The sequence below is a fragment of the Phalacrocorax carbo genome, chromosome 7, assembly GCF_963921805.1.
Source record: "Phalacrocorax carbo chromosome 7, bPhaCar2.1, whole genome shotgun sequence".
Classification (NCBI taxonomy): domain Eukaryota; kingdom Metazoa; phylum Chordata; class Aves; order Suliformes; family Phalacrocoracidae; genus Phalacrocorax; species Phalacrocorax carbo.
Window position 1 is genome coordinate 50763555 of NC_087519.1, and position 13689 is coordinate 50777243.

The window sequence follows — 13689 nt, forward strand, 5'->3', positions numbered from 1 at the left end:
GTAAGTAACAGCTTGCTCCGCCTGAAATGGGCGCAGCGGGAGAATAAGCTCTGTAGAAAGGCGGAATGGCATCAGGAACGTCGATGGAAGGGCAGCTGGCAGCACAGCTTCGCAAAAGCAAAAAACCAAGGGGTAACCAAGAACATAAACCTAATGCGAACACAACTATTAGGTTTCTGTTTATTTTAAAAGCTCCTCTTCAAAAGTATTTTTTAATTATTTGTGCAGTAACCCCAGTGTTCAGATTAAGCTTTGACAAAACAAAACTGTGGCCTTGTGTCCTTGAATTTTGCATCCAAGGAACACGTGACACATGAAGCTTAGGCTGGTCTTGTTCCTTTTTCCACTTTTTTCCCATTTGCTAAAGAATGGGAAAAAATACTGTTGGATGAAGAGCCAGGTATATTTCATTCCTGGCACCTTAATCCTGGAGCGTAGTTTCCAATATTTCTTTTTTCACTCACAGCTCTAGGAATGAATCAAATTCATTGTTCTGTCATTTTTTTCGTCCAGTTTTTCCCTTCCCCCGTGCAATGCGGACAGCTCTCCGCTAGTGGTCTCTCCAGGCATGTTTTATCTGCCTCGATCCAAACCTTCCCTTTGCAAAACTAGAAGCACTGGAGGACGCACGAGGAAATTTCATTAGGGATGTATGTTGGCGGCCGATAACATATATATGTGTTTGTCAAAATGCAAAGTAAAGAAAATATCCTGCCTGCCTATTTCTCCTGATGCAGAACGGGCTGTGAATTTTTTATTATTTTGATATTTTGAAGTGAGATGCTCTTTGTTTTATCAAGTAGACTAAAACATACACCCGTAATGAGTCTCAGTAAAAAGCTGCTTATTTTAATTTTAGCATTCAAAAGTGGAAATTAACACATATTAAACACATATTTAAGGATCTATGAGTGTTAGTTAATAATTCTGGAAACCCAGACTCAAGCAGAGAATGCGGTGTTGGGTCCTTTATGTTTTTGCAGTTACTGAAAACATCGGGGAAAGACCCAAGACTGATTTTGTCCTTTTACTGCAGCCGTGCTGATGGCTTTGGTGAGGCGATCAATTCCACTTCTTGAGTAACTCTGTCCACCACGTTTCTTGCCCTGTCTTTCCGTGAAGAGGTACCAGTGTGATCATTTGTCTTCAGCTCAAAAACACTGCCTTTTTTTCTCCCTTGATGCTAAATTTTCAATACCCAGGCTGTTTGCATTTGAATAAAGCAGTCTGGTTTGTTTTTCAAGCACGGGTGGGTGTAATTCTGCATCTCCTCCTCTCCACACCCTCCTTCCCCTCTGACTCCCTTGACGAACTGGCAGAAGTTGGGGCTCCCCGCTCGCTCCTCCCATGCGTTATGGGACTGGAGGCAGCTCTAACCCCTCCCAGGGAGGGAGCTGGGCAGAGGCAGCTGAGTGCCTGCAGCAGTGCCTGATCAGGGACCTCATCCTACCAAACCCCTGTCCCTCCTGCTCGCAGATCCCAGCAGGTCCCAGCAGCCGGGATCCGCAGCAGGGACCTCGACAGCCAGCTTCGCTGAACCGCTGTGGGCTCTCCTGCCCAGCTTGCCCCACCAAGGGATCGACATGGTGGCCACCTGCCTGCACCTGGCCGGATTTGTCTGCAGTTTTATAGGGTGGATTGGGGTGGTTGTGGCAACGGCCACCAATGACTGGGTGGTGACTTGCGGCTACACCATTACCACCTGCAGAAAAATGGATGAGCTGGGATCCAAGGGGCTGTGGGCAGACTGCGTCATGGCGACAGGTCTCTATCACTGCAAGCCCCTTGTGGACATCCTCATACTGCCAGGTACGTGTGCCCCGTCCTCCCCCTTCTCGCCCAGAGGTGAGGAGCGAAGCCTTGCTCTGAGCAGCGCAGGTCCTGCTGCCAGAGGAATCGATGGCAAAGCTCCTTCAGCTCCATCAGCACAGCAGATGGTCCATTTAATGCGCTGAAGTACGTGTATGGTAGTTCTTAACATGATTCTCATTAAATTAGACCTGGTTTTAATCATACCTAGGTATCATGTGTTACCTGTGGCTATTAAAGTCCAGTTAATGTTTAATCACTGCTCTTAGTAAATGCTTGCTCTTCCTTTCACATCTTGTATCTGGATTGCATTGCAAAACGCATATCGAGGTGTAACAGAGTGCTCTGAGATATAATGGAGTATTCTGAGTTTTGCTTTGAGATGATGATGAACTACTACACACGCTAAGGTCCTATTCCTCAAAATGATTTTGAGTATAATGAATCTTTCAGCATCTATTATTAACGCTGCTGTGGCTTTTAATCTTTTGGAAGATTGTCATTAGTCTTTGATGGTCTTGTGCTCCCCGCATGTTCTAAGGCATGACAGAAGTTTTACACGGCAAACAGATGTAACTACATTTAACTGGATATTTTCTAATTATATAGTAATTTTCATCTAGTTTACTGCAAAGCAAAAATTAAGCAAGGTGTTTCATCAATATTAATACATCTTTTGAGCTAATTAAACCTGCCAAAGTCTGTGCGGTCTTGTCCCTGTAAGTTCAGGGAATGATCGTACCTGTTTCAATCACTGTTAACTCTGTAGCGCTTCTTCATTCTGCTATGGTTTAGATCGCACCTCCTCTGGCATTTCAGAGATGCCTCTTCCAAAGCTGATAGGGTAGAAATAACCATTCCTTGTACTTTTCTTCCATGATTTCTTAATTTATTTGTTTAAACTGTTGTGAAAATAATTTCACAAGAGGTTAGAAAGATGATTCCTGAATTTCTCTCTGTTACAGAGCCTTGCCTGTATCACACAGTGCTTAGCAAGATTCAATCTCTCAGACTAGCTCCTAGTCTCCCTTTCTCTGTGTATGTATACTTTTATTTCAGTAGGTTTACCTTATTGCTACTATTGTTCAATATGATCTGGCACAGGAAGGCAGAGAAAAGGCTTGCCCCAAAGAAACGTTATTGAATTAAATTTAATAAGTAGGTAAATAGGTCTTTCAGCAGCAGAAAGCAATGCTGCTCTCCAGCAGAAACAAATCACAAAACAAGCTGCTTGTAACCCATTTGATCCCTACAGCTTTCCATGGGACAGAAATTTATCCTGGTGTGCCCAATAGCTGAAATGTATTTAGAGTCTTTCATTGCCTGAGCCCAGTCTTTAAAACGAATGTGTTTGTATTCTCGTTTAAGCGGGATGGATTGCACAGAAACCACACGGGGCACTGCCAGCCCCTTTGTTTAGAGTCTCATTTTTTACCCTGAAATCCTCAGGTAACTTCTTCTGTTAAGTTTTCTCTTGAAAAAAAAAAAAAAGCAAATATTCAATATACACAGAGTCTGCATTTCCAGGAACAGTAAAATCCTCATTCCTGGTTTCTTATCTGTATGTCAGCGGGTCTTGCTTGAGGCCTCTCTTTGCTGACATTGTTTGAGGCATCACGAAACTCCGTGTCTGCGTGTGGCAGCTTCATTTGGTTAATAAGAGGGGAGAAAGAGCCAGCATACTTACTCTGCTGAGACTCGCCAGAGCTGGTGGAGACTCACCAGGCACTGGAGCAAATCTCACACTGATTCTTCTTTTGCATGCAAGCAATGGCCTGTTTTTATTTACTTACATATGAATTTTACGTTTTATAGATAAATTATATCTAAAATAAATTATATCTAAAATAAATATAAATCTAAAATGATTGATACTTATTATACAGAGTCCCTCACAGACTGGTGGAAATAGTTCGTCCCTGCCCAGCACACCCACAGTCCCTGTCCCCTGTTGTTCCTCGCTGCCTTGTGCTAGGCCGCTGCTGCACAGGGGCAGGAGGAGAGGGGTGGTAACTGATAAAATGCCAGGGAATCCTGTGATATCCGTAGGGACCCGGAGGAATAACGTGGCCCTTGGTTATGGCAACTTGAGTGACTCTGCAAGGTGCAGTCATTCCTCCTCCCTAAGGAAGAGCTGTGCCAGCGGTCAGCTCGAGCCACGGCTCGCCTCTGAAACCCTGCTGGCAGGCTGGACTCCGGAGGTGCAGCAGCGGGACGTGGCTGTGGTTGGTGAGCATCCCTCCTCCTCCCAGGTCAACAGTCCTCAGGTCCTCAGGGCAGCTGGTGGTGGTATCTCATGGACCTGCATGTTTCAGTAATGGGTCTTCAGCTATTCAGCCCTCCTCTGGATGACCACGGACCTCCTCTGCTCACTGCAAGCTGTTCTTTAAGACTTTAAATCCTTGTTATTTAATCAAAGCCCTCTCTATGGAAATATTTAGGAAAACTCCTTCCTAGCTGTTTCTCCTACCTTCCCTTCCCATATTTCCCAGCTCCATGATTTCTCAGTGTCTCGCTGGGAAGAGCTCGTGTTTTCCAGGCAGTGCTACTTGTTCGTTGGAAAATTTTGAGCCTGCACATCCAGTGTTCACGCACTAACCACTGTACTGCAGCCTCACTGTCCTAATTGCTTACACAAAGGATTGAACCTGCCTTCTGTGCTCCATGCAACTCTTGGGAGCTATTCGAACCGAACCCTGCGTCCCAAGGCCTCCTTCTCTTGTGCTGAGTAATCAAAGTCCTCTTTCCTTGCCTTGCCAACAGGTTATGTCCAAGCATGTCGAGCACTAATGATCGCCGCCTCTGTCCTGGGTCTTCCCGCAATCTTCTTGCTGATAACAGTCTTGCCCTGCATCCGGATGGGCCACGAGCCTGGAGCTGCCAAGTACCGGCGGTCCCAGCTGGGAGGGATCCTCATCATCCTCCTGGGTAAGGTTCCTGCTGGCCCTGCACGTGGGTGGAACTGGGGGTCGTCTTCTGCTCCAGGATGGTGTGGTGCAAGCTGGTTGAGCATGTTCACCTGAAAGCAGGATTGTCCAGGCTGGGCTGACCCTGAAGCTCTCCAGCATTGCTGCAGTCTGTGGGGCAAACAAAAGACACAAACAGGAGTGGGAGGACAAAGACAGGAGGCAGGGAGCAAAGCAGAGAGAAGAGGGGAGGGCTGCAAAACCCTGCTGTGCATCGTCTTGTGGAGTCCTTGGGCACGGACATCGCCTGTGGCTGCAGGAGGGCGACAGCTGCCGCACACAGGCAGCTGCCCGTGGGTGCTGGTTTGCTGCGGAAGCGATGCTGGTTTTGGAACAGGGTCTAAACTCCCCACAGGGAAAGGATAGCCTCTGAATTTTCCCTGGGCATCACAGATGCAGCTGGGTCAAAGTAAGCTGAGACGTTTGGGGAGGGAAGCCCATGGCTGGGGGGGTGTTGGTGCTGTGGGGACAACAGGGGAGGGAGCAAGGAGGTGACACGGACCTGGGAAGAGGGCTGGCATGTCCCCTGTGCCTCCCAACCCCCTCTGGCCAGCCTTGCCCTTGGCCTCTGAGTTCCCCTGGGAATTTCTTCCTGTCCTCAGTGCCTGCGGAGGAGATTGTTTTGAGCAGCGCAGACTGTGGAGCTCATTGTCCCCAGTGCAACACCTGCATGTTCTTGAAGCCTCGTCATCTCAGCAACAGGCTGCGGTGCCTTGTTTTTACCCGTCTGTGTGGCAGAGGAGGAGGGGTGAGGGAAAGTGGCCTCTTTGTGTGGCTCTGCTGGTCGCTGGCAGCCCGTGCTGACATCATGCCCATCTTCTTTCTTCTTCTTATCCTTATTTTTTCTGAAGTGGGCACTGGATATAGCTGCACACTCGGAGGGGCTGTCCTCTGGATGCTCCTTCCTTGCAAGTGGCCTCTCCTCTGGTGCCTGGGTGAGAAGCAGATAGTACAAGTCAATATGTCCAAAATCTAAGGGACTGAGACCAAGGGGCCCTTTCAATGTCTGTGGGGTTTAAGGGCACATTACTACAACTGGAAGTCCTAAAATTAGCTTTATAGGGCCTGTTTAGGATATCCCGATTGTGAATGGCCACATTAGAGAGCTGCTGGAATGTGGTCTTCAACCCTGTCCCGAAACCTTGAGTCACATATTTGGGCTTGGCAAAGTGAAAGAAAAAGTGTGTTTTTTCTGCCTGTGAATGAAATTTCAGTGCTGGAGGAGTCTGCTCCGCTGGATTTCCCCTGCCTAGGATGGGGGAGGCCTAGCAGAGCTGCACTTTGTGGCAAACAAATGCAAGTTTTCAGTTCCAGACAAGGAGAACCGTGCTGTAGATCAGCCCCATTTGTGTGGCTGCAGATGTGGAAGCAAGAGGATCGCTCTTAAATCTGCTTTGCTGAAGAGCAGTAGTGTAAGAGAGGCAGTGGCAGCGTTGGGTAATGCTGCATTAGAACAAGCGAAATCCCGTATCTTGCAGTGCTGCACCAGGGGTTTGGGGTCTGGTGTGCCGCTCTGCTACCCTGGTCTTGCAGTGGTGTTACACCAGGGAGGAGAATTAGGTGTAAGAGGTTGGAGGAGGCTGTGGTGCTCCATCAGCCAGGCTCCTCTCTGCCTCAGAACACTAAGTAGATCCTGTGAGGAGAGCAAACGTGTTTACACAGACATTGGCGGACAGATGCTCTTTGGGTTGGATTTGGACTCCTTACTGATTTTTATCCCTGGCAGTTTTGCAGCATCTGCAGGTGAAGTGGATTGCTCATGTCGCTGATGTCCTGAATGATCTGGGCTGGGAACAGCAGCCCGGTCACAATGTTTTAGTCACAATTACAATAATGCTCTTTTTGTCAGATCACAAATGAAGAACAAATAAGCTCCTTTTGCTCTTAAGGTTTTTTTTTTTAAAAAACACAAACCAACCCAACCCAAATTTATTTTTACAAACCCCAATTTTTTCCAGGCTGATCAACAAGATGGTCCCTTTGGAAGAAGAATAATGTACAGAACTTGGGACTTTGACATTACTTAAGCTGATTCATGATCTGTTATTTGCAAAATGAGGTGTTACCATTCCAGAACATTTAATAAGCACAGATCAGGCTTTGAAAGTCATAATACTGACTTAAAATTAATTACATTCTAGAAGTAATATGCCCTGGACTGTTCTTATTTACCCTCTGGCCACTGAACTGTCGTTCATGGTTTTCCCTAACCGTACGGGTTCCAGCCTTTTCCTCTAAGTGGAAACCAAGTCCCAGAGCCCTGGTTAAAAGAAAACAAACCCCAAAATGCTCACAGGCAGCAGAAGTAGAGAGTCGAGATGTGATCAGGGGAGCTGGGCCCACGGCAAACTTCACTTGTCGCTCGGGGAAGGGATGGCAGTTTGTTACGGAAATTTATTATAAAGGAAAAACGGGTTGAAACAGTGTAGAAAAAAAAAAAACACCAAAGAAAAGAAAAGAAAACTTGAAAACTTGCCAGGAAAACAATGGGCTCAGATATTCCATTGATTTTTCTGTCCGCTGATAATAGCAGGCTGCAGAGTGCAACCTGTGTGCACACCCTCCTATCCTGCCTGCTGATGTATTTATGTCTTTGCTTGATCCCATCTGTCCGAGAGAACTGATTTATTGCCGAAAACAACCATCAGCAGAGGTTTGCTCTGAGCCGGTATGAAAACATTTCATACTCTGGTGTTGATGGAAAAAACCTGGCCCATCCTGTGTTGTTGATACTAATTCGGGAGACCCCGTGCTGGTAACCAAGGGGGCATTTTCCTAATGGAGGTGAGGGACTTGAGGCTGGAAAACATGGATGAAAAATACATTAGTTATTGGCAATTACTACTGCAACATGACAGTATTAGCTATTGTATACTAAATAAATCATATTAATAAGTTTTCCTGGACACTGCATGAGATTTACTTGTAGAAGCATAGATATCAAGATAAAAAGATTGCCTTGAATATAGAAAAAAAAATGGATAACTGTTATTTCAACCAAATGCTTTGAAAGAGAAATCTGTGTGACTTTGAGCAACTCATAATGATTAGATTTAGCTGTGAAAGAGAAGTATTCTTTCTTCTGCGGAAAGCCTTTAACTTACTGTTAAGGAATTTGGCAGGGACTCACTGTCCCTTGAGTTAGAGTAATCTGGCTTTATCTCCCCCACCTCCCCAAGCACCTTCTGTGCTTGTTGTCTATGTGTACTTCCATCTGATTAAAATATGCCTGTAATGTTGAATATTAAGAGTTTCAGCTCAACGGATTGAGCCACTACAAGTCCATAGTCAAAAAAGACTTAGAAATGCTGGGAGCCTGGGATGTGTCCCTGTGGATTCACAGCGATCTGACGGAGCAAGGACAACCATGCCATCTATTACCGAGCGGACTTCTGCAGGTAGAGGCAGTGGCTTCTACAGGACTGCCTGCTCTAGCTGCAAAAAGCAGGCAAGATTTCCAGTATCTGTGTGACCCGAAATGCGCCTGGTTTTCCAGCTAACGTAGTTGGTCTAATAGAAAATAGTCCTTCTGTTTGCAGACTTTCTTCTACTTTTCCACTAGACTATATTGACTACAGCAGCTCTACTATCTGAAGACATTCATATTTAGGGAGAGGCAAAGGGGTAATAATTTCGCTTCAAAGAGTTTGCCCTTGTAGGCAGCTATTTTAGTACTTGAAACTTGCTCTAAAATGTCTTTTCCAATCCCTTTGGGTTTCTTGGCAAATCAACTTTTTTCCCAGCCTTTCTCTGAGACAGAGCTAGACCAAAATTTGAGTTCACCAAGAAATATTGCAACTGCAGACCGTCCTTTTCACATCTTCTCAGAGGATTTACAACCCAATCTAATCTATGCAGAACGATGAAATCCACTCCTGTTTCAGGGCGTTCCTCTTGCTGAGCAACGGGGTCACTGGTGACTGACGGCAGCTGGTAGCCTCCGAAGACAGAGAGGTCAAACTAACCCATGCAAAGTCCTTGGCTTGTGTTTCACAGCTTTCTAGTATTGTCAGCATTAAAATAAGGTGGTTTTACATGTAGTTGAGCCACATGCACAAGAGATGCCATTGTGTTAGCGTCCCTGAGAGCTCTTCTCACCCCAGCGCAAGTGTTTTCTTCGGTCCTGTGTTGTGGGGGAGGGTCTGGATAGATAAGGCTCTTATAGTCTATGGACATAAACATATATATATATATATATATATATTTTCTGCTGACAGAAAAAGAAAAGATGATTGTGGTTTTTTCGGATAACAAAGAAGCTTTTTTTCTGGAGCCTGTTAGAGTTCTTTGTGGATTCCCAACTGATACATTTTTGTTTTAAAGCATTAGAGGCTCATTAGCTGTTTGCAGGGCTGATCCACACGCAGGAAAAATGCTGTTCTCCCCTCCCTGCCTTCTCCAGAAATTCCTTCCAAAGCCGCAGGGTCCTTGCTTTGAGGAGGCCCGAAATTATTACTGGCTTTATTAGCATCCTTCAAATGTTCTTCTCTTTTCCATAAGAAAATATTTTCTCTCACAATAACTGCAGCTATTGGGGACGGGCTTTCTGCTGTACCGGCCAGGAGCTATGGTTTGTTCTCCACTTTAACTAAACAATTTTATTTTTAATCTCACCCCCCTTTTTTTCTCTTTTGCAACCTTAACTTTTTGACACTGCCTCCAGATACCTTTTAACGCGGTCGGTGGAAATCTGTACCGCTGCCATGGTCCTGTTTTTGTTTTGCTCTGATTCTCTGATAGCCACAAGGATGGAGTCCCGCACAGCTTGTCCCAGAGGCAAGTAAATATTGACAAATTAATTCTTCTCAGATGTACAGGCCATAAAGGAGTATTGTTTTAGGACCTGCTCCTGTGAAGCGATTAACACCATCAACTCCTGTTGCCCTCGGTGCATGGGGGGACTTTGCAGGATGGAGGTAGGACCCTTTGCGAGGGTAGTGAGTGTGACCTTGTGTAGCACAAGGAGAATGCAGGGCACATATTTTCTCCCTGCTTGGAGCAAACCATGCGTGTGTGCTGCACACTGAATACCTGGCTGCCTGCAAAGTGCTGAGTTTGAACCCGCTTGACTGTCCTGAGGGCACCTACTTCACATGTCACTTGCCTAGCAGTCCTTGCAGCATCACCGTGGCAGCCTCCCCACTTTTTGTGGGAAAAAACTATGGAATTTCAAGAAAAATTTGAAGTTCTTGGTCATTTTTTGACCTACTGTCAAAAACTCTTGGTAAAATACTGTTTTCCCTTCAGCTGAAGTTCCATTTCTATACAGCTCAGTAGGTTCATGGAGACCCTTGCTGGGTTTGTCCCCATCACTTGATATCGAGAAATTTCCTATAGGGAAATGGAATCTACTTTCCAGAGTTATGAGACATTTCCTTCTCCATAAAAAAACCCAGCAATGCCGTACTGCTGTTTGTCTTGTCCCTGCCCATTTTCTGCTTGTATTTTATAAACCCTACTCTGTCTTGCTAAGTGCTGGGATAGTTCGTTAATGCTTATGTGACCATTCAGTCGAGCAACTGCAGTGATGATGATTGACAAGGGCTGAGGACGTAGCACATGAGTTCATGCAGAAATAGTGATTTAAACCGGTTGACTCTGGGCCACTGATTTTACTGTCTCACTGATGCATACGGCTTTCGTGGTCTTGCTTCATATCTAATCTTTTCCTAATTCTGCAGTGCTCTGGAGCATCAGTTTCAGGGATGACTTTCATTCTTCTCCCTTAAAGATATTTCTAGGGAACAAATCTGTTTCCCTCGTAATAAATATATCAGATTGTGACAAGCAGCAGTTGTTTTTTCTTTTTGTTTGTCAGTGCCTGGGGGAGATGGCGGTTCTCTCTTGATCTCTCTCTCCGTGAGGCTCCCACGCTGCCTCCTGCTCGGAGATCTCTTGGACCAAGCCCTGATGCTGATGCTCCTGGGCCCCACTGTGGGACTTCAAGGGAGGAGGGACGTGCTTTCTCTCCATCCCGTCCCGCAGAGCCGTCCCTCCCCTTTGCTGTACTTTGTGTCCCTGAGGCGGGGTTACGTGCCGGAGTTACCTTTCCCTTCCGTCTCTCCCCAGCCATGTGCGGCGTCGTTGCGACCATCTGGTTTCCCGTGTGCGCCCACCGCGAGACCACCATTATGAGCTTTGGCTACTCCCTGTACACGGGCTGGATCGGCTCTGCTCTCTGCCTCTTCGGCGGCTGCGTCATCGTCTGCTGCTCGGGAGATGCCCAGACGTTCGGTGAAAACCGGTTCTACTACGCCTCGGGATCCAGCTCCCCTACCCACGCAAAGAGCGCTCACGTGTAAGCGTCCTGGGGATGTCCCACGGCTGCCGTCGGATGCTTTGGCTGGTGGGTTTGTGTGCCCTGGGTTTGCTTCTACTGCCACGCACCGCTGTCAGGCTCCCGGGGGAAGATTTAGAAAAGCAGCACAAATGTCTGGTAGTTTGAAGCGTTATTCTCCCCATCTGTTCCCCCCTTCTCTAGAAAGAAAGCTCCAGCCAGCCCTACCTCTTGGTCCTCCCTATTTTGTCCTGACCACCTGCCCCATCTTCTTGCAGCTAGGATGACTCAGGTGGTTTGGGGTTGTCATGTGGGTTTTAGGGTTTTAATTTTATTTTCTAGCTCCTCTGATTATAGGAGAGTTTAAAGCAATAAAACAGAAATGAGAGAGACACCTTCCTGTTGTTAGAAGGACTCTGGCAGCTTCTCCCACCACGTCACTATTTGCTTTCCCCTGTTCAAGGTCACTGCTTTGGGGCGGTTTGGGCGAGCGGGTAGGGAGGAAGGCTCTACTCTCCAACCGGGCAAATGTTTCTCTTTTGGAACAAGAGTAGGGGAATTTTTTCTGCCTTTCTCTGTAAATACTTTTGTATAAGTTTGGTTATTTTAGTAACAGTATTTCCCCCACCCCCACAGTCATCAGTATGAAGGAAACAGAACCCAAAGGTCCTAATTACAGGGTAGATAACAGTGTCTTTTTATATAGTTTTACATGACTTTGGGGGCTCTAATGCCTGCACTCTGGTTTGGTTTTTTTTTTTCCCTTTGTACAGATCAATTACTAAAAATGTATTTTTACATTTTTTTTTAAACTTCTTGCTTTCTTCCTCTAAATTTGTGTTCTGTCCTGCATCATTAAAGTAGCACATTTTAACACGCAGTGTAATGTACCTGTTACAATACAATTCTGGTGAATACTGATGATGCCTTTGTACTTTCAGTGAAATACTGTACAATAAATAACAGAGTACCTGCAACCACTGGCTTCCTTTTTTCCTTCCGTCCTGTGTGTTTCCGCAGCTAGCTTTTCCATGACGGGTGTTTCCCGATGACTTTGAAGATTATATATTTTTTTAATAGCAGTTCAGGATGAAGCATTCTGCTCTGCTGTGGAATTAAGTGGGCCTTTGGTTTTTTTTTTGGAATATTTAAAATGAGTAATTTTCCTGTATGGTACCAACCGTTGTCTTTTCCATTCGTTCTTTCAATGTTCCCGATAGCAGCTTGCACCAGAGGTACCGACTCATGGTGCTCTTCGTATCAGGGAGACTTAGAAGCCCACTGAGGTGGTGGAGATACACCCCCAGCACTGCTTGGGTGTGCTGAAGTTGAGAAGTCATGTTGCTGGAAGTGCTCTCAGCTGAAATGAGTCTGATCTAGGGTCATCGCTCTGATTAAAACCATGTAAGATCAAGATCTAACTCTGCCCTTACCGGAGGCTGTAGCAATTTAATTACATTGATACAAAACCCCATCTGTTCCCAGAGATGTTAACTCAGTTCAAATAATTTGTGTAAGCCAGCCTTCAGGAGCAGGAAAAGAGGAATAGCTGCTGCTCAAGCGTGGACAAGGGGGAGAGCCCGGGTGGTGTTGCGTGTAGGAGGAGAGGACCAACCAAAATATCTGGGATGGCGGGGAACAATTTGAAAGCAAGGCTGCTAGTCAAGCCTTGGTGGATGAGGGGCCGTCCCTTCATCTTGGTCTACTTCAGCTGGAAATTCCAAACTGGGCGACACAGCCATGGGCAAGGATGCTGCAGCTCCCACACCTCGTCCCCTCCACGCGCGAAGCCAAGGTGGGAGCATTTAAAAGGAGTGAATAGGGAGGCTCCGGGAGGGGCTGGTCATGCCCTGGACTGCCTGTGCATCACCCTCCAGCTCCAACACGCAACCCCAGCATCTGCCTTTAAGACCGAGCAGGCTTGAACGCGTCTCTGTTGTGCAGGCTTTGCATCGCTGCCATCCTATACAATGTGCCCGAGGCGGGCAGCGGCGCGGGGCCGGCGGCAGGACACTTGTGCCCATTACATCACAGGCAGGGCACAGGCAGTTGTTGTATGCGCTGGAGAGATGCTATAAGTGCTGCCATTGATGTGCGGGTGCCACGGGCGAAGGGGCGGCGCACAGACGTGCCAGCTTGTGCAGGCTGCCCGGGGATTGTGGATTGTGCGCCGCTGCCCGTGGCGGCGGCTCTGCCGGTTAACCCCGGGGCCGATGGCAGCGTGGGAGACCTCAGTGCAGAAAGCTGCTGGAATGCTGCCCTGCAAATGGCCTTGGAGCAAAACGGGAGGGAAAAGCACAGGAAAACCTGCCTGAGATGCCTGGGGGTGTGGGGGGTGGTGAGCTGTTGGTGCTGCTGGAGGGGCCTGGGCAGTGGTGCGTGACCCGATGAGGAATGAACCCTGCCAGGCAGCATTTATGGGTTTTTTTTCTGCTGCCAACACACCCTTGGGCTGTATCTTGGCATCTTTTGGCACGCGGGGCTGGGGACCCTTGGCGGGGATTGGCACTGGGGCTCTGTTCACCCTGCCCATGGCCACAGGTTACCAGTGGACAATCCCAAATCCGACCCCTAAAAAGCTCTAGGCAAGCTGCTTGGGGGAAGGAAGAAACTTTATTTTAGGGAAGAGAAGAAAAA

General features: G+C 47.0%; 1 protein-coding gene across 1 annotated transcript; it reads left to right on the forward strand.

Moving 5' to 3' along the window:
• Positions 1–1342: 1342 nt before the first annotated feature.
• CLDN11 (claudin 11) lies at positions 1343–12029 on the forward strand. Its single transcript, XM_064455872.1, has 3 exons — positions 1343–1809; positions 4573–4737; positions 10845–12029. Exons 1-3 carry the CDS (start codon positions 1584–1586, stop codon positions 11075–11077), a joined length of 624 nt encoding a protein of 207 aa, XP_064311942.1. The 5' UTR covers positions 1343–1583; the 3' UTR covers positions 11078–12029.
• Positions 12030–13689: the final 1660 nt, after the last annotated feature.

Coding starts and splice junctions, on each gene's coding strand:
- CLDN11 (XM_064455872.1), top strand. CDS start 1,584: ATGGTGGCCACCTGCCTGCACCTGGCCGGATTTGTCTGCAGTTTTATA. Junction 1,810..4,572: donor GGACATCCTCATACTGCCAG/GTACGTGTGCCC, acceptor CCTTGCCAACAG/GTTATGTCCAAGCATGTCGA. Junction 4,738..10,844: donor GATCCTCATCATCCTCCTGG/GTAAGGTTCCTG, acceptor GTCTCTCCCCAG/CCATGTGCGGCGTCGTTGCG.